This window comes from Stegostoma tigrinum, chromosome 19 (assembly GCF_030684315.1).
Source record: "Stegostoma tigrinum isolate sSteTig4 chromosome 19, sSteTig4.hap1, whole genome shotgun sequence".
In the NCBI taxonomy this organism is placed as follows: Eukaryota; Metazoa; Chordata; class Chondrichthyes; order Orectolobiformes; family Stegostomatidae; genus Stegostoma; species Stegostoma tigrinum.
Genome location: NC_081372.1, coordinates 46,684,735 through 46,709,380, shown reverse-complemented (window position 1 = coordinate 46,709,380; position 24,646 = coordinate 46,684,735). Strand labels below are relative to the sequence as shown.

At 45.4% G+C, this 24,646-nt stretch overlaps 1 protein-coding gene across 2 annotated transcripts in view; it reads left to right on the top strand.

Annotated features, from left to right (window-relative positions):
* LOC125461194 (uncharacterized) overlaps positions 1-24,646 on the top strand; it is a 117,819-nt gene that overhangs the window by 29,656 nt on the left and 63,517 nt on the right. For both annotated transcript variants that reach the window (XM_048549682.2, XM_048549681.2), the window contains 3 exons: positions 12,938-13,114; positions 18,347-18,854; positions 22,511-22,673. In XM_048549682.2, the coding sequence (XP_048405639.1) occupies positions 12,938-13,114; positions 18,347-18,854; positions 22,511-22,673 (848 nt within the window). The remainder of the gene's footprint in view (positions 1-12,937; positions 13,115-18,346; positions 18,855-22,510; positions 22,674-24,646) is intronic.

The following is a 24,646-nucleotide window of genomic DNA, read 5'->3' as shown; positions in this document are numbered from 1 at the left end:
CGCTGTTGGGGGGTTTGATCTGTACAGAGGATATGCTGCACTGTTAGGGGGGTCAGTACTGAGGGTGTGCTGCGCTGTTAGGGAGTCAGTATTGAGGGTGTGCTGCACTGTTGAGGGGTGTCAGTTTTGAGGGTGTGCTGCATTGTTGAGGGGATTCAGTACTGTGGGTGTGCTGCATTGTTGAGGGGATTCAGTACTGTGGGTGTGCTGCATTGTTGAGGGGATTCAGTATTGTGGGTGTGCTGCATTGTTGAGGGGATTCTGTACTCTGGGTGTGCTGCGCTGTTGGGGGGGTTTGATCTGTACAGAGGATATGCTGCACTGTTAGGGGGGTCAGTACTGAGGGTGTGCTGCGCTGTTAGGGAGTCAGTATTGAGGGTGTGCTGCACTGTTGAGGGGTGTCAGTTTTGAGGGTGTGCTGCATTGTTGAGGGGATTCAGTACTGTGGGTGTGCTGCATTGTTGAGGGGATTCTGTACTCTGAGTGTGCTGCGCTGTTGGGGGGTTTGATCTGTACAGAGGATATGCTGCACTGTTAGGGGGGTCAGTACTGCGGGTGTGCTGCGCTGTTGGGGAGTCAGTATTGAGGGTGTGCTGCACTGTTGAAGGGCATCAGTATTGATGGTGTGCTGCATTGTTGAGGGGAATCAGGACTGAAGGTGTGCTGCATTATTGCGGGGGAAGCCAGTACTGAGGGTGTGCTGCACTGTTGGGGGACCAGTACTGTGGGTGTGCTGCATTGTTGGTGGGTCAGTACTGATGATGTGCTGCATTGTTGAGGGGAATCAGGACTGTGGGTGTGCTGCATTGTTGAGGGGATTCAATATTCTGGGTGTGCTGCGTAGTTGGGGGGTGGTGGTGATCAGTACGGAGGATATGCTGCACTGTTAGGGGGGTCAGTATTGAGGTTGTGCTGCACTGTTGAGGGGCGTCAGTATTGATGGTGTGCTGCATTGTTGAGGGGAATCAGGATTGAGGGTGTGCTGCCTTATTGCGGGGGGAGCAAGTACTGAGGGTGTGCTGCACTGTTGGGGGACCAGTACTGAGGGTGTGCTGCGCTGTTGGGGAGTCAGTATTGAGGGTGTGCAGCATTGTTGAAGGGATTCAGTACTATGGGTGTGCTGCATTGTTGAGGGGATTCAGTACTGTGGGTGTGCTGCATTGTTGAGGGGATTCTGTACTCTGAGTGTGCTGCGCTGTTGGGGGGTTTGATCTGTACAGAGGATATGCTGCACTGTTAGGGGGGTCAGTACTGCGGGTGTGCTGCGCTGTTGGGGAGTCAGTATTGAGGGTGTGCTGCACTGTTGAAGGGCATCAGTATTGATGGTGTGCTGCATTGTTGAGGGGAATCAGGACTGAAGGTGTGCTGCATTATTGCGGGGGAAGCCAGTACTGAGGGTGTGCTGCACTGTTGGGGGACCAGTACTGTGGGTGTGCTGCATTGTTGGTGGGTCAGTACTGATGATGTGCTGCATTGTTGAGGGGAATCAGGACTGTGGGTGTGCTGCATTGTTGAGGGGATTCAATATTCTGGGTGTGCTGCGTAGTTGGGGGGTGGTGGTGATCAGTACGGAGGATATGCTGCACTGTTAGGGGGGTCAGTATTGAGGTTGTGCTGCACTGTTGAGGGGCGTCAGTATTGATGGTGTGCTGCATTGTTGAGGGGAATCAGGATTGAGGGTGTGCTGCCTTATTGCGGGGGGAGCAAGTACTGAGGGTGTGCTGCACTGTTGGGGGACCAGTACTGAGGGTGTGCTGCGCTGTTGGGGAGTCAGTATTGAGGGTGTGCAGCATTGTTGAAGGGATTCAGTACTATGGGTGTGCTGCATTGTTGAGGGGAATCAGGACTGAGGGTGTGCTGCATTATTGCGGGGGGAGCCAGTACTGAGGGTGTGCTGCACTGTTGGGTGACCAGTACTGAGGGTGTGCTGCGCTGTTGGGGAGTCAGTATTGAGGGTGTGCTAAACTGTAGAGGCGCGTCAGTATTGATGGTGTGCTGCATTGTTGAGGGGAATCAGGACTGAGGGTGTGCTGTATTATTGCGGGAGGAGTCAGTACTGAGGGCGTGCTGCACTGTTGTAGGGAGCCAGTACTCAGGGTGTGCTGCACTGTTGTGGTCCAAGTACTGAGGGTGTGCTGCATAGTTGAGGGGAACAAGTAATGAGCGTGTGCAGCACTTTTGTGGGGATCAAGTAATGAGGGTGTGCTGCACTGTTGGGGGGGGAGTCATTACAGAGGGTGTGCTGCACTGTGGGGAGGAGTCAGTAATGAAGGTGTGCTGCACTGCTGGGGTGACTCAGTAATGAAGATGCGCTGCATTGTTGGGGGGAGTCAGTACTGAGGGTGTGCTACATTGTTGGGAGGGAGTCAGGATTGAGGGTGTGCTGCATTATTGCGGGGGGAATCAGTACTGAAGGTGTGCTGCACTGTTGGGTGACCAGTACTGAGGGTGTGCTGCATTACTGGGGAGCAGTCAGTAATAAGGGTGTGCTGCACTGTTGGGCGGAAGTCAGTAATAAGGGTGTGCTGCACTGTTTGGGGGGACTTAGTAATGAAAGTGTGCTGCACTGTTGAGGGGAGTCAGCACTGAGGGTGTGTTGCACTGTTGGGGGTCCAGTACTGAGGGTGTGCTGCATTGCTGAGGGGATTCAGTACTGCGGGTGTGCTACGCTGTTGTTGGGGGTGTTGATCAGTAGAGAGGATATGCTGCACTGTTGGGGAGTGTCAGTACTGAGGATGTGCTGCACTGTTGGGGAGTCAGTACTGAGAGTGTGCTGCATTGTTGGGGGGAGGGTCAGTACTGAGGGTGTACTGCTCTGTTGGCGAACCTGTTGTTTAGTATCAAATCTGCCTGTTTGATGCAAAAGCTCCCATGACGGTATTTCAAAGCTGAGCATGAGGGTTAATCCTGATGCCCTAATCAATATTTAACCCTCATTGGCAGCCTCACTACAAACAGGTTATGTGTTTATCATATGACTGTTTGTGGGAGTTTCCTCTGCACTATTTGTTGCTGCTATATCTATAGTGACTATTTCATTGGTAGTAAAACACTTTTAGAGGCCAGTGGTCATCAAAAGCTTGATAGAAATGCAAAGTTTTTCCTTTTTAATCAGCTCAGCGATAAGTGGCAGGGGAGTGATTAATCATAACACCAAAATAGCCACTGCACGTTGGCGGACACAGCCAATTGTTATTGCTGGTGCTTCCGTTAGAACCAGACATCATGTATAAGGTAGACGAATGGTAAATCTGAACAGGAATACTTAATTGATAATGCTACCACCTCCACAGCTAGTTCTAGACGAGACTCAGGCTTTGCCCCTCTGGGTCACCTGACCAGTTCTCTTAAAGGGGTAGCACATCCACCTACGTACATAACACCCCTGATTTCAGCTTGCCATGTAAGGGCAGGCTGTAGGAAGCATCTCCACATTCACCATTGATGAGTGGTCAGGGAAAACGGGGTGCAAGTTGTCTCCAGTGGGAGCAGAGATAAAGCCAGTGGCAGGAGTGTGCAGGGGTGAGTGGGTGGAGAGGTCTGCAATGACAGCCTGCTGCCTGTACTTGTCTGGAAATAGTGGGAAGGCAAGGTGGAAGAAAGGGAGGCTACAGGCCAGTGGGGGACAGAGAGAGAGAGAGACTGGTAGAGGGAGATAGAGAGGGATGCTGCAAGGAAGAGAGATTGACCTCAAAATCAAGTAAACTTCTTTTATTCCACTCAAAGCACTTTATTTTACATCCTGCAGTGCCATCTTTAGACAGGTAGCTGCTTCCTATCACTTCAGAATGACAACAGTTTTCTTTCTGCTGTTTGTTCCAGTTACAGTTGGCTTTCCTAGGATACTCTTTCAAATTGTAATGCCTTATTCTGACATGTGAACCCCACTTCATCCAGTCTCTCTAGGCTGTAGAAACAGATACTTTAACATGAAAATTGGACTTCAGTTCTTAATGATCGAAATGCTCATCACTATTTGTCCATCCTCCCGACTGAGTCAAACATGTACAAATATATCCAAACCTTTTCAGTGTTGGCACAGTGGTAATGCCTCAGGACTAGCAGTCGTGAGACTTAGGCTAACACTTTGGAATCATGGCAGAGGGAAATCTGAATTCAATAAATATCTGGAATTAAAAGCTAGCCTTCTGTCAGTTCACTGAAGACCTTTAGAGAAGGGAATCTGTTGCTGTTATCTGGTCTGACCCAGGTGTGATTGTAGACTCACTGCAGTGTGGTTGACTCTGAATGGGCCTAACAAGGCACTCATTTTAAGGGCTGGTCGGAGGTAGCAATAAATGCTGGCCCAGTCAGTAATGCTCACATCCCGTGTATGAATAAAAAGAAGTGTAATTGATATTCACCTCAGGTTAGTCGGATGCAGCAAGCATGATTGAGAATCATAAGGCCTATCCTTAAGCCATGAATGGAATAGTTTTGGATAATCCCTTGCCAGGAATGAATACCATGTAATACAATCCAAACTATGCTAGAGTAGGAGCCTGAGCAATTGAAACTGAATTCAACGATATCCCTGCAAGGCGAACTAACAAGCCAACCAGATTGAGATAACACGGCGTGACGTGGGATGAACACAGCAGGTCAAGCAGCATCAGAGGAGCAGGACAGTTTGATGTTTCAGGTCGAGACCCTTCTTCAGAATCGACCCGAAACGTCAAACTTTCCTGCTCCTCTGATGCTGCTTGGCCTGCAGTGTTCATCCAGTTTCACACCATGTTAACAAAATGTGAGGTGGATGAACACAGCAGGCCAAGCAACATCTCAGGAGCACAAAAGCTGACGTTTCGGGCCCAGACCCTTCATCAGAGAGGGGGATGGGGTGAGGGTTCTGGAATAAATAGGGAGAGAGGGGGAGGCGGACCGAAGATGGAGAGAAAAGAAGATAGGTGGAGTGAGTATGGGTGGGGAGGTAGGGAGGGGATAGGTCAGTCCAGGGAAGACGGACAGGTCAAGGAGGTGGGATGAGGTTAGTAGGTAGATGGGGGTGCAGCTTGGGGTGGGAGGAAGGGATGGGTGAGAGGAAGAACAGGTTAGGGAGGCAGAGACAGGTTGGACTGGTTTTGGGATGCAGTGGGTGGAGGGGAAGAGCTGGGCTGGTTGTGTGGTGCAGTGGGGGGAGGAGACGAACTGGGCTGGTTTAGGGATGCAGTTGGGGAAGGGGAGATTTTGAAAGTGGTGAAGTCCACATTGATACCATTAGGCTGCAGGGTTCCCAGGCGGAATATGAGTTGCTGTTCCTGCAACCTTCGGGTGGCATCATTGTGGCACTGCAGGAGGCCCATGATGGACATGTCATCTAAAGAATGGGAGGGGGAGTGGAAATGGTTTGCGACTGGGAGGTGCAGTAGTTTGTTGCGAACTGAGCGGAGGTGTTCTGCAAAGCGGTCTCCAAGCCTCCGCTTTGTTTCCCCAATGTAGAGGAAGCCACACAGGGTACAGTGGATGCAGTATACCACGTTGGCAGATGTGCAGGTGAACCTCTGCTTAATGTGGAATGTCATCTTGGGGCCTGGGATAGGGGTGAGGGGGGAGGTGTGGGGGCAAGTGTAGCATTTCCTGCGGTTGCAGGGGAAGGTGCCGGGTGTGGTGGGGTTGGAGGGCAGTGTGGAGCGAACAAGGGAGTCACGGAGAGAGTGGTCTCTCCGGAAAGCAGACAGGGGTGGGGATGGAAAAATGTCTTGGGTGGTGGGGTCGGATTGTAGATGGCGGAAGTGTCGGAGGATGATGCGTTGTATCCGGAGGTTGGTGGGGTGGTGTGTGAGAACGAGGGGGATCCTCTTTGGGCGGTTGTGGCGGGGGCGGGGTGTGAGGGACATGTTGCGGGAAATACGGGATATGCGGTCTAGGGCGTTCTCGATCACTGTGGGGGGAAAGTTGCGGTCCTGGAAGAACTTGGACATCTGGGATGTGCGGGAGTGGAATGTCTTATCGTGGGAGCAGATGCGGCGGAGGCGGAGGAATTGGGAATAGGGGATGGAATTTTTGCAGGAAGGTGGGTGGGAGGAGGTGTATTCTAGGTAGCTGTGGGAGTCGGTGGGCTTGAAATGGACATCAGTTACAAGCTGGTTGCCTGAGATGGAGACTGAGAGGTCCAGGAAGGTGAGGGATGTGCTGGAGATGGCCCAGGTGAACTGAAGTTTGGGGTGGAAGGTGTTGGTGAAGTGGATGAACTGTTCGAGCTCCTCTGGGGAGCAAGAGGCGGCGCCGATACAGTCATCAATGTACCGGAGGAAGAGGTGGGATTTGGGGCCTGTGTAGGTGCGGAAGAGGGACTGTTCCACGTAACCTACAAAGAGGCAGGCATAGCTGGGGCCCATGCGGGTGCCCATGGCCACCCCCTTAGTCTGTAGGAAGTGGGAGGAGTCAAAAGAGAAGTTGTTGAGGGTGAGGACGAGTTCGGCTAGGCGGATGAGGGTGTCGGTGGAGGGGGACTGGTCGGGCCTGCGGGACAGGAAGAAGCGGAGGGCCTTGAGGCCATCTGCATGCGGAATGCAGGTGTACAGGGACTGGACGTCCATGGTGAAGATGAGGTGTTGGGGGCCAGGGAATTGGAAGTCCTGGAGGAGGTGGAGGGTGTGGGTGGTGTCACGGACGTAGGTAGGGAGTTCCTGGACCAAAGGGGAGAAGATGGAGTCCAGATAGGTGGAGATGAGTTCGGTGGGGCAGGAGCAGGCTGAGACGATTGGTCGACCAGGGCAGGCAGGTTTGTGGATTTTGGGAAGGAGATAGAAACGGGCCGTGCGAGGTTGGGGAACAATAAGGTTGGAGGCTGTGGGTGGGAGGTCCCCTGAGGTGATGAGGTCATGAATGGTGTTGGAGATGATGGTTAGGTGCTCGGGTGTGGGGTCATGATCGAGGGGACGGTAGGAGGTGGTGTCGGAGAGTTGGCGTCTGGCCTCGGCGATGTAGAGGTCAGTGCGCCATACTACCAGTGCGCCACCCTTGTCTGCGGGTTTGATGGTGAGGTTGGGGTTGGACCGGAGGGAGCGGAGGGCTGCCCGTTCTGCGGGGGAGAGGTTAACCGCCTCAACCTCTCCACCCCTCTCAACCGCCTCAACCTCTCCACCCTTCTCAACCAACTGCCGTCGAGACATTAACCGCCTCAACCTCTCCACCCCTCTCAACCAACTGCCGTCGAGACATTAACCGCCTCAACCTTTCCACCCCTCTCACCCACTCCAACCTCTCCCCCACAGAACGGGCAGCCCTCCGCTCCCTCCGGTCCAACCCCAACCTCACCATCAAACCCGCAGACAAGGGTGGCACACTGGTAGTATGGCGCACTGACCTCTACATCGCCGAGGCCAGACGCCAACTCTCCGACACCACCTCCTACCGTCCCCTCGATCATGACCCCACACCCGAACACCAAACCATCATCTCCAACACCATTCATGACCTCATCACCTCAGGGGACCTCCCACCCACAGCCTCCAACCTCATTGTTCCCCAACCCCGCACGGCCCGTTTCTATCTCCTTCCCAAAATCCACAAACCTGCCTGCCCTGGTCGACCAATCGTCTCAGCCTGCTCCTGCCCCACCGAACTCATCTCCACCTATCTGGACTCCATCTTCTCCCTTTTGGTCCAGGAACTCCCTACCTACGTCCGTGACACCACCCACGCCCTCCACCTCCTCCAGGACTTCCAATTCCCTGGCCCCCAACACCTCATCTTCACCATGGACATCCAGTCCCTATACACCTGCATTCCGCATGCAGATGGCCTCAAGGCCCTCCGCTTCTTCCTGTCCCGCAGGCCCGACCAGTCCCCCTCCACCGACACCCTCATCCGCCTAGCCGAACTCGTCCTCACCCTCAACAACTTCTCTTTTGACTCCTCCCACTTCCTACAGACTAAGGGGGTGGCCATGGGCACCCGCATGGGCCCCAGCTATGCCTGCCTCTTTGTAGGTTACGTGGAACAGTCCCTCTTCTGCACCTACACAGGCCCCAAACCCCATCCCTTCCTCCGGTACATTGATGACTGTATCGGCGCCGCCTCTTGCTCCCCAGAGGAGCTCGAACAGTTCATCCACTTCACCAACACCTTCCACCCCAAACTTCAGTTCACCTGGGCCATCTCCAGCACATCCCTCACCTTCCTGGACCTCTCAGTCTCCATCTCAGGCAACCAGCTTGTAACTGATGTCCATTTCAAGCCCACCGACTCCCACAGCTACCTATAGTACACCTCCTCCCACTCACCCTCCTGCAAAAATTCCATCCCCTATTCCCAATTCCTCCGCCTCCGCCGCATCTGCTCCCACGATAAGACATCCACTCCCGCACATCCCAGATGTCCAAGTTCTTCCAGGACCGCAACTTTCCCCCCACAGTGATCGAGAACGCCCTAGACCGCATCTCCCATATTTCCCGCAACATGTCCCTCACACCCCGCCCCCGCCACAACCGCAGAAAGAGGATCCCCCTCGTTCTCACACACCACCCCACCAACCTCCGGATACAACGCATCATCCTCCGACACATCCGCCATCTACAATCCGACCCCACCACCCAAAACATTTTTCCATCCCCACCCTTGTCTGCTTTCCGGAGAGACCACTCTCTCCGTGACTCCCTTGCTCGCTCCACACTGCCCTCCAACCTCACCACACCCGGCACCTTCCCCTGCAACCGCAGGAAATGCTACACTTGCCCCCACACCTTCCCCCTCACCCCCATCCCAGGCCCCAAGATGACATTCCACATTAAGCAGAGGTTCACCTGCACATCTGCCAACGTGGTATACTGCATCCCCTGTACCCTGTGTGGCTTCCTCTACATTGGGGAAACAAAGCGGAGGCTTGGAGACCGCTTTGCAGAACACCTCCGCTCAGTTCACAACAAACTACTGCACCTCCCAGTCGCAAACCATTTCCACTCCCCCTCCCATTCTTTAGATGACATGTCCATCATGGGCCTCCTGCAGTGCTACAATGATGCCACCCGAAGGTTGCAGGAACAGCAACTCATATTCCGCCTGGGAACCCTGCAGCCTAATGGTATCAATGTGGACTTCACCAGTTTCAAAATCTCCCCTTCCCCAACTGCATCCCTAAACCAGCCCAGTTCGTCCCCTCCCCCCACTGCACCACACAACCAGCCCAGCTCTTCCCCTCCACCCACTGCATCCCAAAACCAGTCCAACCTGTCTCTGCCTCCCTAACCTGTTCTTCCTCTCACCCATCCCTTCCTCCCACCCCAAGCTGCACCCCCATCTACCTACTAACCTCATCCCACCTCCTTGACCTGTCTGTCTTCCCTGGACTGACCTATCCCCTCCCTACCACCCCACCTATACTCTCTCCACATATCTTCTTTTCTCTCCATCTTTGGTCCGCCTCCCCCTCTCTCCCTATTCATTCCAGAACCCTCACCCCATCCCCCTCTCTGATGAAGGGTCTGGGCCCGAAACGTCAGCTTTTGTGCTCCTGAGATGCTGCTTGGCCTGCTGTGTTCATCCAGCCTCACATTTTGTTGTATTGGATTCTCCAGCATCTGCAGTTCCCATTATCTCTCACACCATGTTATCTCAGATTCTCCAGCATCGACGGTTCCTACTATCTCTGAGACAACCAGATTGTTCAGCTTTGAAAAACGTAATTAAATAACTGTTTTGGTGATTAAAAAAGGGGAAAATATACATTTTTTTGAAAATTTGGGGAGGCGTCCTCCAGGCAACAAAACTGGGCCTAATTACTGTTTGAACTTGGAGGCTCCTGCCTAAATCTGTTTCAAGCTCAGGTAGAGGAAACATTTACCTTGTCTGTGGCTGCTTTAGATCTTATGAGATTGTGTAACTTCTGACCTCTCTTCATTCTTTGACAGACTTGGTGCAATATGAATTGTAAATGTAAATAGATCTGTTATAGCTAAAGTCCTTGAGTTACATCGAATCTTGGTGGAGATCAAAATGCTTGCTTTCATTGACATGTCCAAACTTGGCATGGCACTTTTTTTTAATATAGAGGATTATGTGTTGATCTGATTGACGTGGCTAAAATGTGAAAAATTGTAATTCACTGTCAGTACAAGTAAAGTTTAAGGGATTTAGCATCTTAAAATTAGAGCTAAGCTATTCATGGGCAAAATCAGAAACTTTTTTTCACAGAAGAAACAGTAGATTTCAGGAATTCTGTCATCCAGAAGGCTATCAATGCTTGGGAAAGCAGAGCCTGCAACATTAAAGTCAACATATTTTTGTTAGACAAAGGTAGTCAGTGACTTGATGCTAAGTCAATTAAGGGGAGTTGTGACAAAAACCAAAAGAACTGCGGATGCTGTAATTCAAGAACAAAAACAAAGTTGCTGGAAAAGCTCAACAGGTCTGGCAGCATCCGTGGAGGAGAAAACAGAGTTAACGTTTTGGGTCCAGCGACCCTTCCTCAGAACTGATGGTGGCTGGGAAAATGTCAGTTTATATGCAGAAAACAGGGTGGTGGGTAGGGTAGGGAGTGAACAGTAGTCTAGAGCCCAAAGAGAGAGAAAAACAGTTGGACAGACAAGGGAGTTGCTAACGATCAGGCTGGGAGGATGAATAGTTGTTCATGGGGACTGTTCGTGACTACCAACAGTGGGTCCATAATGGCTAGCTATGTGATAACAAGGCCTGGTGTATGGGGTGGTGGACTGGAATTGTAGTGTTTAGTTGTTGAGTGTCTTCCTCCCATTCCTGTATTCCTCCCATTCCTGTATTCCTATCGAGGAGGATACGTTTTGGGGATGAGGCAGTTCCATTCAGAAAAAGTGCCCCCAAAAAGGTAATGATTCTCACCTGAAAGACCTTTTATGTCTACTGTTGAATTTGTTTGGAGTTTATTGCCTTCACTGTGCAATTCAAAGGACAGTTACATCTGGAAAGTTATTCAGATTTGCAAGATTTTATACTTTTGTTAAACTATAGTCTGGTATTTAGTGGGTGAAGGAAGGAAATCCATATCAGTAAATGTGCCAATTAATTTCTTCTGGAAATAATCTTGTCGGTCGTTTCTTTGATAACAAAGTGTGGAGCTGGATGAACACAGCAGGCCAAGCAGCGTCTTAGTGGGTAGTTTCTTTGGATCTTTAGAGATGGTCGAATTTCTGTATAGGAATGCATTCAAGTAATTTTATTTTTGAAACTCTGCTGGCGTTTTTTTTTCAGATTGGCATATGGGATAAGATCTGTATTTGAAAAGAGAAAAGAATGTGGTGCAACGGAGAAGCGGTAGTGGAGAGGGATTGATTTGAAAACCTTTTGAAAGCATCAACATGATAGACAGCGATAACAAGGTGTAGAGCTGGATGAACACCGCAGACCAACCAGCATCATAGGAGCAGGAAGGCTGACATTTCAGGACTAGACCCTTCTTTAGAAAAAATCCTTGTTATCTCAGATTCTCTAGCATCTGCAGTTCCTGCTACCTCTGAAGCATGGTAGATAGATTGGTCTTCTTCTTTGTTGCACTGTTCTACACATGCTATTGTGAAACCTGCAATGTCATGGAGTATCTGTAGCCTCTATTTCTGAGAATACGTTTTGTTCAAGAGATTTCTACATGTCAGTTGGTTGTCGAACAATATTGTATCAGGTTCGTGGTGTTCTGGTACGCCTGTTGCAACACTTGTAGAATTTCTCCAAACTTGTGTTTCCAAAGATATTAGAAATTGGCAAACACCAGCTGATTTGGTTCAGCGCTTTCAAGCAAACTGTGTTCCATCCCTACTACCTTGGGATTCAAATGCACGTGTCAACTAGGTACTACAAGTGCTTAGCTCATTGTGTTGTCACAATCAACACAGCAAACAAATGGGATGAGCAGGCTGAATCAAAAGTAGTGATTGAAGTCTCTCTAATCAATTTTTTCACTCCTGCTGAAATATGTTGAAATGCTTGGCTCTGTGGCTTAGTAAGTTAGCACAGTCAGCTGTTACCTGCAAGTTTGGTGGTTTAAGACTGCCCAAAGCCAAAGTTTCAGCCTGTCTCTGTGGTTCAATTGGTTAGTGCATTTGGCTGTTAACCGAAAGGTTGGTAGTTTGAACCCACCCAGAGGCAGAGTTCCCTCGCTTATGAGCGTAGCACGGTGTCTCAGTGATTAGCACTGCTGCTTCAAAGAACGAGGGACCCAGATTCGTTTTCAGCCTGGGATGACTGTCTGTGTGGAGTTTGCACATTCTCCCTATATCAGCGTGGGTTTCCTCCGGGTGCTCCGGTTTCCTCCAACAGTGGATTGGCGATGTTAAATTGCCCATAGTGTCCAGGGATGTTTAGGTTAGGTGGGTTAGACATGGAAAATCAGAGGTGGTATAATGTGTCTGGATGGGATGCTCTTTGGAGGGGTAGTGTGGACTTGTTGGGCAGAATGGCCTGTTTCCACACTGTAGGGATTCTATGAATTGATGAGTTCCATAAGTTTCTGTATAACCCATGTAGCTTCCTTTGCCTGTGTTCTGTTGTTATGCCATCTAATAAACCAAAAAAGGACTACCTTGTTAATTGCAATATTTGGTTTATCAATATTATCTAATCAACCTGATCAGTAATGTTATTACTCAGTTCAGGAGCAGGTTAGACTTGTGCTCAAGGTTCCTGATCCAGAGGTAGGGAAACTAACATTGTTCCAGAAGAAACTTAAGTTGTTTCACAAGAGTTCACCAAAACATTTACTTACACTGTTGATTAATTCAAAATTGTTTAATTAGATAATAATTCAAATTAAGCATGATTCACATTTTCCATTGTTATTTATATTACTTAATTAAAACTATGTAGTAATTGAAAATTTGCTGTACAGAAAATGACATTGAATTTTTACTTGTATACTGCACAAAACTGCTGGTTACGATTTTGAATACGCAAATGTAATCTTTTGTGTTTATTTTAAATGATAAAATACACTTCATCTTCTAGACACCCTTTTGTATCTTTGTTTCAGGTACAGTGTGCAGTTGCGTAAAGGTCAGTTATCTTTTCAGCGTCTTAACCTTACTGAAGTTAGTGAGCAGTTGAGTTTGACTCCAAATGTGATCTATTTCTCGGATGGTAATGCAAGTGTGCATGAGGAGGTGGGAAGTGGGTCCTTCACGGTGATCACAAAGAAAAACTGCTACTTGTAAGTAACTTTCATTTCGTGTCTACCACATGAATGAAGCATATTTGATGAAAGCAGCTGTAATCATTTTCTGATCTGAGGTCTCCAGAGCAAGGTTTCAACCGAAGCTGTCTTCGATCCTGCTAAAGGAGGCATTAGAGGATTTTAAAATACATTACACAGAATACATTTTCAAACTGGAGACTTTAGGCCTGAGGGGACCAGTGATGGAATCAAGAGCTGCATAAGGTCATCAGATTTATGCCCTCTCATCTTTCTTATTTATTTGTATTGGTTATGTCCTTGACTTGTTAACTCTCTTCCTGTTTAGTGAGTGAAAAAAAGAAAATCTGCGTGGATATGCATTAAAGAGCAGTGACCTCTTCTGGAAATTAGAAACTGAGGTTCTTAAAATACGGTCAATATGTTCAGAGGGCTACTCTGTAGAATTGTTCAATAACCATATTATACTACCTATCTTTTCAATTAGAATTCTGACAGACTAATATTTTATTTCATGAGCAATCTAATCCATTTATTAATGTTTAATGCATCTCTTTCGATATTTTAATAATTGTAGCTACCACGTACTATCCATTCTGCACTAATAACTGGAAGTCCTCCCCCACTTAAACTCTATCAAGAATTTTTGATTTGAATTGATGAAACTTGCAAAACATTCAGGCGCTCACGTCTTGTTTCAATGACAATCTTTCATAGTTAAAGCTAGCTCCATTACTCTTCATTATTGTTCAAAAGTTACTGTCTGTTATACTACCTATTTATAAAAAGTGACAAAACCCCAACCTCACCAAAACAGAAAGAATGAATGAATTGTTTTCAAGTGTTGTTAATTGATTAATAAAGCTGAATAAACCAATTTGGGTGTGCTATTTCCAGATTTGTATGTACTTTTGCTAGTTTACACAATGGCTATTTTTTATTAATTTGCAGGTAAATACTTACAGGCATTGATTATCATGGAAATCCTTTCTGAGGTCTTTCCAAAATATCGTTGAATAGCAAAACACGATTATTTTCCTGAAATCTACCTCACAACGTAACAGATGCATTCAAAAGATATTGAATGCTGTAGTTTTATGCTGTGTTGTATTCGTCATCACAGAATTACTAGTCTCAAACTTATTACCCTGGTAAATAGGAGAGTGTCAATTTCCTTAAATCAACTTGTCTGAGATATTCAATTGACAATTTGATAACTTGCAGTTACAGACCTATGTATTAGCACATCCTTTATCTAGCATGTCGCTGCTTGGAGTCCTCAGATCTGTCAGTCATGCAATGTTATCCTGTTCCTCAACTCCACAGTATACTAAGCTCTTAAAGCAGTAACAGAAAATCCCCCTTCCTCCAAAGATAAAATTGCATGCATTAAGAGTGAAAATATATACACATTAGGTAATTGCACAACAATTTGCATAAAAAAATCAAGAAATGTAAAATTTGAGTTTAAGAATCTGGGATGCTGTACTGTATCATGTTTAGATGATTTGACAGCCCTTCTGCATCTGGTGATGGTTGAACCATTCTGAATCCAACTTCATACTTTGTTGTTTCCTACTTGTTTGTATGTTGATTTTGTATGTTGTTAGAGTGTTAGTTGATTGCTAAATGGGACATAAACCAGGAGTCACCCTCACTACTGTATCCCAGATCCAACTGTTTAACTGAGTGAATGGCTTGCACTGTCAAAGCCTGCATTTTTAGGCTGAAAGCACCTAATGGTTCTTCGAGGTCTGACCCAAATTACCGCAAGGAGACATGCACACTTCAATGTGAAACAAATTTATTAGCTTAATCTATTTGGTATATATGAGAGACATATGCAAACTGATGAGTGAATCTGTTGGCTTAAACTACAAAATATATCTAGAAACAAATGAGTCTCACACTACCGTCCATCCATTGGGGACTTTAGCGGTGGTGGCCCTTGGAGGTCTATCCCAGATTCCATGGCACTCGCCTCATGAACCTCAGCCCCATGTGTAAAGTCCAATGAGTTGGGCAAAGCCTCTGACATTAATACTCCTCTAAATCTAACACTGCATGCTGAATCTCCATTTTGTAGTTATTGCAGTATTTTTCTAGCATTTGAAACATTTTGAAAAGCAAATACAGTGTGACCCCATGTGATGACACAACAGGACACTTCCCACAGACAATTCAGCTTCACGTGGTTACCTCCCAGTTCAAATCGGCTGTTTTTGTGTTAGGCATGTTTTTCACATACTTTTCAACTTTCCTTCAATTGCTCATTGCCTTAATAGCTCGAGTTAACTGTATCATTTTTAATTTCAGTACTACAAAGCCTTATCATGAAGTGCACAGTGATAAAGTAGGCTCCTCACATTGTCATGCTGCACCCAAGAGCTCCTTCTGTGGTGTACAGACTCACCAGCACCAGCAGACACCAGATTTGGAAGGCAAGTTAGCACACGCCTGTCGCAATTTGTTGAGATGTACGACAAACTTCCGGAAAGGCACGGGAGCGTGAATATGGTGCATGACCAATGGTGCAGTTTTGCCTGATCTGTATGTAGCTTAGAAAATCAGAGTCATAGAGCCTGCCCAACCTGGTTACCTGCAGAGCTTTCAAAAGTGTGCATGCTCAAGGATCATGATACCTAACGGAGCAACATTGAGGAGAAACGGAAGTCAGATCAGGGAACTATGTGGGATCTCAACTGTGCATAAAACACCCACAAGATACAAATATGCTGAAATATTGCACTCATTGTATCTATCACAGATACACTTAAAGTGTTCGTTGACTCTTTAACAATTGTACATTTAGTGGCTAGGAACGAGTAATCGCAAATGTAGTGAATAAATCTGTTGTGACCGCTGGACTGGGAGGCCTAAGTTCAAGTCCCACCTGCTCCAGAGATGTGCATTAATGTTTGGTTTATTCAGCTTTATTCATTGTCAACAATACATATGTATTCAGGAATATTGTGCAATTTTGTCAGTATGCTGATGGAACAGACCCTGACTGACAGACAAACCAAAATATGCTCTTTGGAAACATTATCTTCCAGATGATGTGGTGAAAGTAAGTTTTTGAACATTTTAGCCCATGTGAATTTCTGATTCAGGTCTTTCAGTGTTGGGATTTTATGTGGGTTTCACTTTCAAGCAAAGTTTAGTTGTCTCGGATCCAATCATACCTGATTCTATCTTCTTTCTTTAGCATGCGCCTAACAGAATTTGCACCAGTTTATGTGCTGATGTACATGAGGGTGGAATACCATTACATTGTATATTTACCAGCTATCTGGAAGCTTCACCTTGCTGTTCCTGCAACTTTCGGGTGGCATCATTGTGGCACTGCAGGAGGCCCATGATGGACATGTCATCTAAAGAATGTGAGGGGGACTGGAAATGGTTCGCGACTGGGAGGTGCAGTTGTTTATTGCAAACCGAGCGGAGGTGTTCTGCAAAGCCGATGCCACCCGAAGGTTGCAGGAACAGCAACTCATATTCCGCTTGGGAACCCTGCAGCCCAATGGTATCAATGTGGACTTCACCAGCTTCAAAATCTCCCCTTCCCCCACTGCATCCCAAAACCAGCCCAGTTCGTCCCCTCCACTGCACCACACAACCAGCCCAGCTCTTCCCCTCCACCCACTGCATCCCAAAACCAGTCCAGCCTGTCTCTGCCCCCCTAACCTGTTCTTCCTCTCACCCATCCCTTCCTCCCACCCCAATCCGCACCTCCATCTCCTACCTACTAACCTCATCCCACCTCCTTGACCTGTCCGTCTTCCCTGGACTGACCTATCCCCTGCCTACCTCCCCACCTATACTCTCCTCTCCACCTATCTTCTTTTCTCTCCATCTTCGGTCCGCCTCCCCCTCTCTCCCTATTCATTCCAGAACCCTCACCCCATCCCCCTCTCTGATGAAGGGTCTAGGCCTGAAACGTCAGCTTTTGTGCTCCTGAGATGCTGCTTGGCCTGCTGTGTTCATCCAGCTTCACATTTTATTGTCTTGGATTCTCCAGCATCTGCAGTTCCCATTATCACTCCTTAATTTTATCCTGTCTCATAATATATATTAGCACAGAAGATTAATCCTGATCAAAGATTGCTTTTTGTTCCACATTTGCTACTCAGTTCCTAACATGTCAGGAAACAAGAAATGTTAGACCACTGTGTACAGACAATTAAGTAAAACTGGGTGACTGGTTTATAGCACCATCTCTTGACGAAACTTTGAAAATGAAGCCATCTCCTGTGGGAATACATAAGTAGTTCCACATTGTACGTGTGCATATATCATTGAATATTGAAAAGACCTGTTGTATGCCTGAAAGAATTTCTGCGTTTCAAGAATATGTTTGCCTTTTAAACCTGAGATAAGACCTTTGAAGTGATACTTGGATGATTGATGTTTCAGAAAAGAATCAGATGCTACTTTAGGAACTACTGTCTGTCAGCTTGAGCTTTCATGTATCTGAGACTGGTTTTGGGCATGACAACAATCAGAAACTATGGCCTCATGTAAATTTTCAGCGTTCTCTGAGTTGGGCGGGGTGGGGAAGGAGGGGAGTTGTGTAGCGGTGAACTTTTAAAGGCAGTCCACTGCCAAGAAAGCTCAGAAGTGAGTATATGAGTATGTCAATGGCATTTTAACTCCTATTTCCAAACATCCACCACATCTGTAGGAATAAGTGTTTCCTCACCTCTGTCCTGACTATGTTCCCTCATCTTTAATGTGCCAAACATGAGAAGTAGTTACTATCTTTCAATCCTATCCATTCTCCCCAGAATATTCAAAAAGTTTGACAGGTCACCATTTGAGCTTCTAAATTCTAGGGAATACAAGCCTGTTTCTGCAATCTCTTCTCAAAGTTTGACATTTGCAGATTGAAAGTCATCCTAAAGTGCTATACTGCCTCAGAGGACAATGCATCCTTCCCAAAAAATGTGTCTTAAACTGCCTGTGCGTTCCAGGTGTTGTTTAACTGTAGTTGTGAATAGCAGGAGTGTGATTTCTAATGCCTTGTATTCCAGAAGTCTTGATAACTCAGGTATTCAAAGTCACCACATACTAAGGGTTCCTCTTTCTTGATATTCTTTTTTAAGAAATGTTTATTACTTGTAGAAGAACTTCCCTATTTCTGAAACTTACAGGAAAGTGGGAAGCTAACGTGTTTTAGAACAGTTTGGCAAAGTATGTATTGATCATTTTGATACCCAAAATAGTTTGCTTGCCGTTTCTTAATTATAGATTTCGAATACCATTTACTGACCAGTTAAAAAGTGCAGAAGATGTAACAAGGTACCGGGATGAGTGGATTGATGCTATTGACAAGTGTTGTTTACACTGGAAACGTTTATCGCAAGCACAGCTTATAGCAGAAAATGATCTTGTTGGTGTTAAACAAGATATACCATTCTCAAAGGAACCTGCTGATCAAACTGCGTTAAACCAACTTTACTTACCTGCAAACTCAACCCAGGAAGAGGAAAAAGAACAAAAAGAGGATGACAGGAAGGAGGCAGAGGATGAAGAAGGAACCGAACTGGCTTCTCCAGTTACAAAAATGGCCCCAGGATCACCTTTGGAAACAGTCGTTCTTCCTCCAGTGACCCAAAGTCTTCCAGCTTCCACACCATTACTCCTTCCTCTGTCAGCACCAGCTATCCCTGTAGCTCCTCCACTTCCGATGAAAAAATCAACTAGTGTCGCAAAGAAGACTAAAGCATTCCATTGGGATGTCATTGCCCCAGAAAAGGTCAGTACTTTCATTCATCACAGTTACTTTTTATTCTAACATTTTATTGCCAAACAACAGCTGTGCCTCAGGATTGGAAGATTTTTTTTTCAATGATACGTTTCTCCACAAAAGCAAATCATGAGGGAATGCTTCTCTTACATGATCGTCACTTGGATCTGTTTTTGCTGTAACCTGGCTACCGGTATTAGCCTGTTTTATTTCTTTGTTTGTTAGATGAAAGCCTGTAAAACTTAATACTGGCCTGCCACAGTCAATTTTCCAATCATTCCTCCAAATGTTTTTTAAAAAATTCTCTCTTTTCAAGTTTTCAAAGGGTAGGGACTTTGGAGGAATGATGGGAATGAAAGAAAACAAACTACTTCCAATAAGCCAGGTTTTATGGAAAATAATTTGTTCTGATCTATCTCTACACTGAAAATATTTTATAAAAGCTTTCTGTTAAATGAAAAAGTTCACAAAACATTTCTGTTTTGTGCTGTCAGTTTTTATGATCAATGAATATAGACAAATGAACATTTGCTCGATCTGTAGTTGTATATACCTGTCAGTCATTGGAGCCAAATGCAGTTCAGAAAAAAAGATGTTTATGGTTGTTGGATGACACTCATCTCAACTTCAGAATTGTTATCTCAGCTGCAGGAGTTGTTTGAAAATGACTAAGGCCAAAACTGCTTTATCAATGACCTTTGCTCAACGTATGGTCAAATAATGCTTGATGACTGCACAGCATCCAGATTCATTCACAGATCATCAGCAGACCATGTCTGTATGCAACAATATCTGGATAAGATTCACCCATGGGCTGACATGGGGAAAGTAACATACAAGACACATACCAACCAGGGAATGACCATATGCTTTAAGTACCAAGGCGGGGAGTTGTTGGGGGGCGGGGGTTGCTAGTTAGCATTGACCATAAATTTAATTGAAAAAGCCACATGAATAGCCTAACTATGACGGATCGTAAACAGGGCCATCTGTAATGTGCAGCTCACCTCTTGACAGGCTGGAGCCTTTCATCTGCAAAGCATCAGTCAGGAATATGGTGGAATTATCTCCTTGCCAGTAATGACCACAGCAGAGAAGTGGATTAGGGATAATCAGATCAGCAATGATCTCATTGAATGGTGGAACAGATTCAATGAGTCAAATAACTTACTACTTCAGCTATGTCTTGTGATCTTAGGGATAATGTGTTAAACAATGCAGCCTCTGTGATTGACACATCAACGAAGGTGTTAAATATTCCTCCACTGCTGGCACACTGTGGTACATTGTCCACCATCCACGAGATGAGTTATAGAAAATTGCTGCAGCATCTTTGGAAACAACTTTCCAATCTGCAACTTCTTCTTTCTTCTAGGTAGAGGGCAACAAGCATCCTCGAGACACATTAAATTGGACCTCTTTCAAATAGGGGAGAGAACTGACGCCTGATATAGGGGGCTTTGTGTCACAGATCAGCTACACTCATTGTACATTGCTTTCTTAGCTGGTTATTTATTATTGAGTATGAAATTAGTACATCGTACTGCCAATTGCACCACGGGATGGAATTTATTTCTGTGAATGTATATGGGGAAGGTACAGAAACAGAAATATCTTCAGCTTCCAACCAAGTCCATGACTCCACTGGATTTAACATCCTTTGGGCTGTTAGTGACCTCAGATCCATCTAGGAACAAGTCTTGTCAATTGGCCAATGTCTATCTGGTCCCAGCAGCATCACCAGTATCAGTGGCTACTGCTGGGAATGTATCCCGTCCCCAGCAACATTTGCCACTAGAGCTGAATGCAGATAAGTGGTAGGGGAATGGGTTGGGTATTGTTGGGGTCATGCTGACAGGCACTGGTAAGGAGAATGAGGGGTATTGGGGACTGTGGTAAACAGGAAAGGAGAGGGGGAAATGCAGGGTTGTTTGTAGCTTGGCAGTGATACTCTGATCAATACAGGGTCCCACTACATCCTTGCCCTTGGCCTAAACAACATTTCCACCAACATTACTCACTTGTCATCAGCCTCTGCCTGCTACCATTGAAGTGATGACCATTAATTGGCTACCTAAGGGTCTCATTTGGCACAGAGTGACCACCCAATGCCTCTCTCAAAACTTTTGAGTGAGGGTATGATTGGCATGTATCTGACAGGAAAGGAGGGCATGGCATTTTACAGATCCCCATCTGTAAAAGTTGCAGGGGAAGTAAAAGTCTGCTCCCTCAAATATTCTACTAAACATACCATCCAGGCAACCATTGATTGCTTCATGAGTCTGAATATGCTGGTGTAAATGTGTTACAGATGCTGTTTTCTGTCTGTGCCACATTCTCATCATTCTAGACTACAGCCTATTAATAATTCACTTTTGATTTATTTAAGCAAAGAATGACCTTTTGATTTATTAACGGCATCATTTCAAGCTCTGCATGTGGCAAAACAGATTTCAAGATATTTCAGACAAGGAAGTTTTTGCTTATTCCTTTTAATAGAGATGATGAGCTGGGCAGATACAGAAGCTGAGTGGTTCTGATTGCAGGAAGTCTCCTTTCTGCTTTAGGGCTACAACTGTTCAGAACTAATGAAGGACTTCCCTCTCCTAAGTCAGGTGAATGAATCTGGATAGTTTTCTATGAGTGGACATGTGTTCACAATATATTGTTACTAATTCTGGTATTAACTTGACATCAATATTGACATCAGGGTGGACAAATCCGAAGTATAGTGGATTTCTATCATTATGTTGGTAATGGGCATGTGTGCTCATTTAGGTCTCTTCTAGGTTCAGGATGCTTGGTTAAAGTAAATGGTGTAAATGCAAGTGTTGATGACCTAGTAAGTGTTTCATATATTGCTAGGATTTTCAGATTGAAAGTCTAGAAGGAGAAGGGCAGCAGTTACATGGGAACACCACCTGTAAGTTCCCCTCTGAGCCACTCACCATCCTGACTTGGAAATGTGTTGCTGTTCCTTCAGTCTCACTCAGTCAAAATTCTGGAATTCTCTCCCTAACGGCATTGGGGATCATCCCCCAACAAGACGTTGACTGCAGCTGTTCAAGAGGGCAGCACCTTCCCAAGGGCAACTAGGGATGGGCAATAAAACGCTGGCCAGTCACTGACAACCACGTCCCACAAATGAAACAAAAAGTTCTCTAGGTGAGACATGCTTTGAATTGTTAATGTTTCTTATGACATTTTGCTGTACTTTTAGATTAGACTAGATTAGATTCCCTACAGTATGGAAACAGGCCATTCAGCCCAACAAGTCTCCACCACCCCTTGGGGCATCCCACCCAGACCCATCCCCTATAACCCACATACCCCTGTACTTATTTATAAGCACACAAAGCACTCTTCAAGAATAGATGATATTTGGGTGTTGGTTAGCTCAGTTAGCCTTCATTGCTAAGAGTTTAGGTTCCTCACTGGTTGAGGTCACCATGAAGGCCCCACCTTCTCAACCTCACCCTCTGCCTAAGGTGTGGTCGCCCTCAGTTTTAAACTCACCATCAGTTGTTTCTCTCTCTAATGAGAGAGCAGTCTCATGACACTGTGGCGACTTTGCCATCTTCAATCTTTAAGATGGGCACACAAAGTAATTTAAATGTGAAGGAATTACTGTTGTGTTGAGATGATCTACTTGTTCTTTTTTTCAGATTCAGAAATCTATCTGGGGACAGAGCAATGTGGCAAAGATACAGTTACATCATCCAAGGCTTCTTGAGCAGTTCTGTACCCAAGAGATCCCAATGCACTCAGTTAATGACTTCTCAACCCATCCACAAATTCTTTTGAATCAAAAGGTTGCTCACAACTTCAGTAAGTTTAAGATTTCTTAGTAAGGTCTTTCTGTTTTCAGAATTCCTTTCATAATGACTAAAGCAAGACCTTAAATTATTGCAGCTATGATACAACTACAGTTAGAAATATTGGCCTAAATATTCTGACAGTAAGATGTACGTTGAAGAATCATAAACTGGACTTGCAAGTTGGGACTATGTGAAATTCATGATGCACCTGACTTAGAGGGAATACCTGCGAAATTGACACTTCTGATGGGCAATTCCCTTACGTCTGGAACTCTTCAAAGTAGTCCCATTTAAAGCTAGAAATATCTGAGGGTTCTGAGTCAATTGAGCTAACAGTTACACTGGAAAGTTTAGAGGCATAAAAACCAGCTTCAACTCCTGGGTTACAGTCAAGCCGAACCCCTGACTCACGACTCAACCCTGACATATCCTAGCCACTCAACCACTTAATGTGGCACCCTATCTATGTCACAGCTTACAGACCTCAACCATCTCTGTGCCAACACTATCATTTACCTTACATATGTATGCTTTCACAGTAGCTTTTAAAGTTTCTACTGGGCATTTAGATTTCAGGATTTTTACTCAGTCCTGGCAGCTTTCCTGCTCCTAAGATGCTGGTTGGCCTGCAGTGTTCATCCAGCTCCACACTTTGTTATCCTGGATTCTCCAGCATCTGCAGTTCCCATTATCTCCACTACAAAAGGAGATATGGCTTTGCCAATGATCTCATTTTATTCTGGATCCATGGATCTCTAGTCAGGTTAGTAACAGGACACCCCTGTCCAGGAATCTCCAGTGCAGAAGACATCTTAATGAGGCTGAAGTTTAATTGGGATTCCCTGTCACTCCTTTAATTTTCTATTCTGGGGTGTGAAACAGGCTGCTAATCTATTTATTTCAGTCACTATAGCTTTTTGGTTTTTCAGTTTTGGTTTTTCAATCAGTGAAAAGATCAAGTTATATTGAAGAGAACAAAAAAATTGTTCAAGCTGTGCCAAATAGGTACATGAAGGATAATCAAAGAAAAATGATCTCTTCTTTTATGAAAATCTTTGATTATGGTTTCCCTGTAGGCTTGCCTCTACTCCCATATTTGATGGGGAGATCCATCTGTGATTATGACTTTGTAGCCTTCTCCTGAGGAGTACATATATGACCACAATTGGCTTAATGCACAGACATGTAGAAATAGCTCCATTTGGACTGTTTTGAGTTATAATTAAGCAGCTTAATTTAGCTTGTAAATGCTAGAACTTACCATTGAAAGGTATATGTTCATTGGGGAGAAACATTTCTCTGCACGTCATCAGCAAACTGAGCCCAAGGTAAGTCATAGGGAATGAGCCTGCCTTAACTGAACAAGGGACTGTAACACTTCTTGGAGCAAGCAAGGTAAGGCAGAAGAATAGTGAAGAAAGATTACAATATCATTTTTATTACCTTGAGATTGGATTCATTTTCTAGCCCTTTTAAATCATTAAAATTAAATGATCCATTCAAAAGCAATGATTGTTTAAAATTTTGTAAGCTGGAATATATTTTCAATGGAGAAGGTTCTATTAGACACTGATTAGTGTCTTTCTATTCAACAGAAATGTTCAATGATGAATGAGTCATTTTTTATATATTAAGAATGCCACACTGTTCTAACTCAATTTTATGTCTGAGTCTAAAGTTGATTAGCTGTTTTAGCATTTTTTCCTGATGAAATGATATCTTTCTGATACAAGCAATAACTAATTATGGAAATGAACAAAAACTGAGCAAAAACTTGGCAGATGGATTTTAATGTGCAAAAGTGTGAGGTCATGCACTTTGGTAGGAAGAATCAACTGGCAGACTGTTATTTAAATAGAGAGAGACTCGAAAATACTGCAGCACAGTGGGAGCTGGATTCTCTTATTGTAAGATGGAGCAAGTAATCAAGAAGGCAAATAGAACATTGGCCTCTATTGCTTGAGGCTTGGAGATGAAATTTCA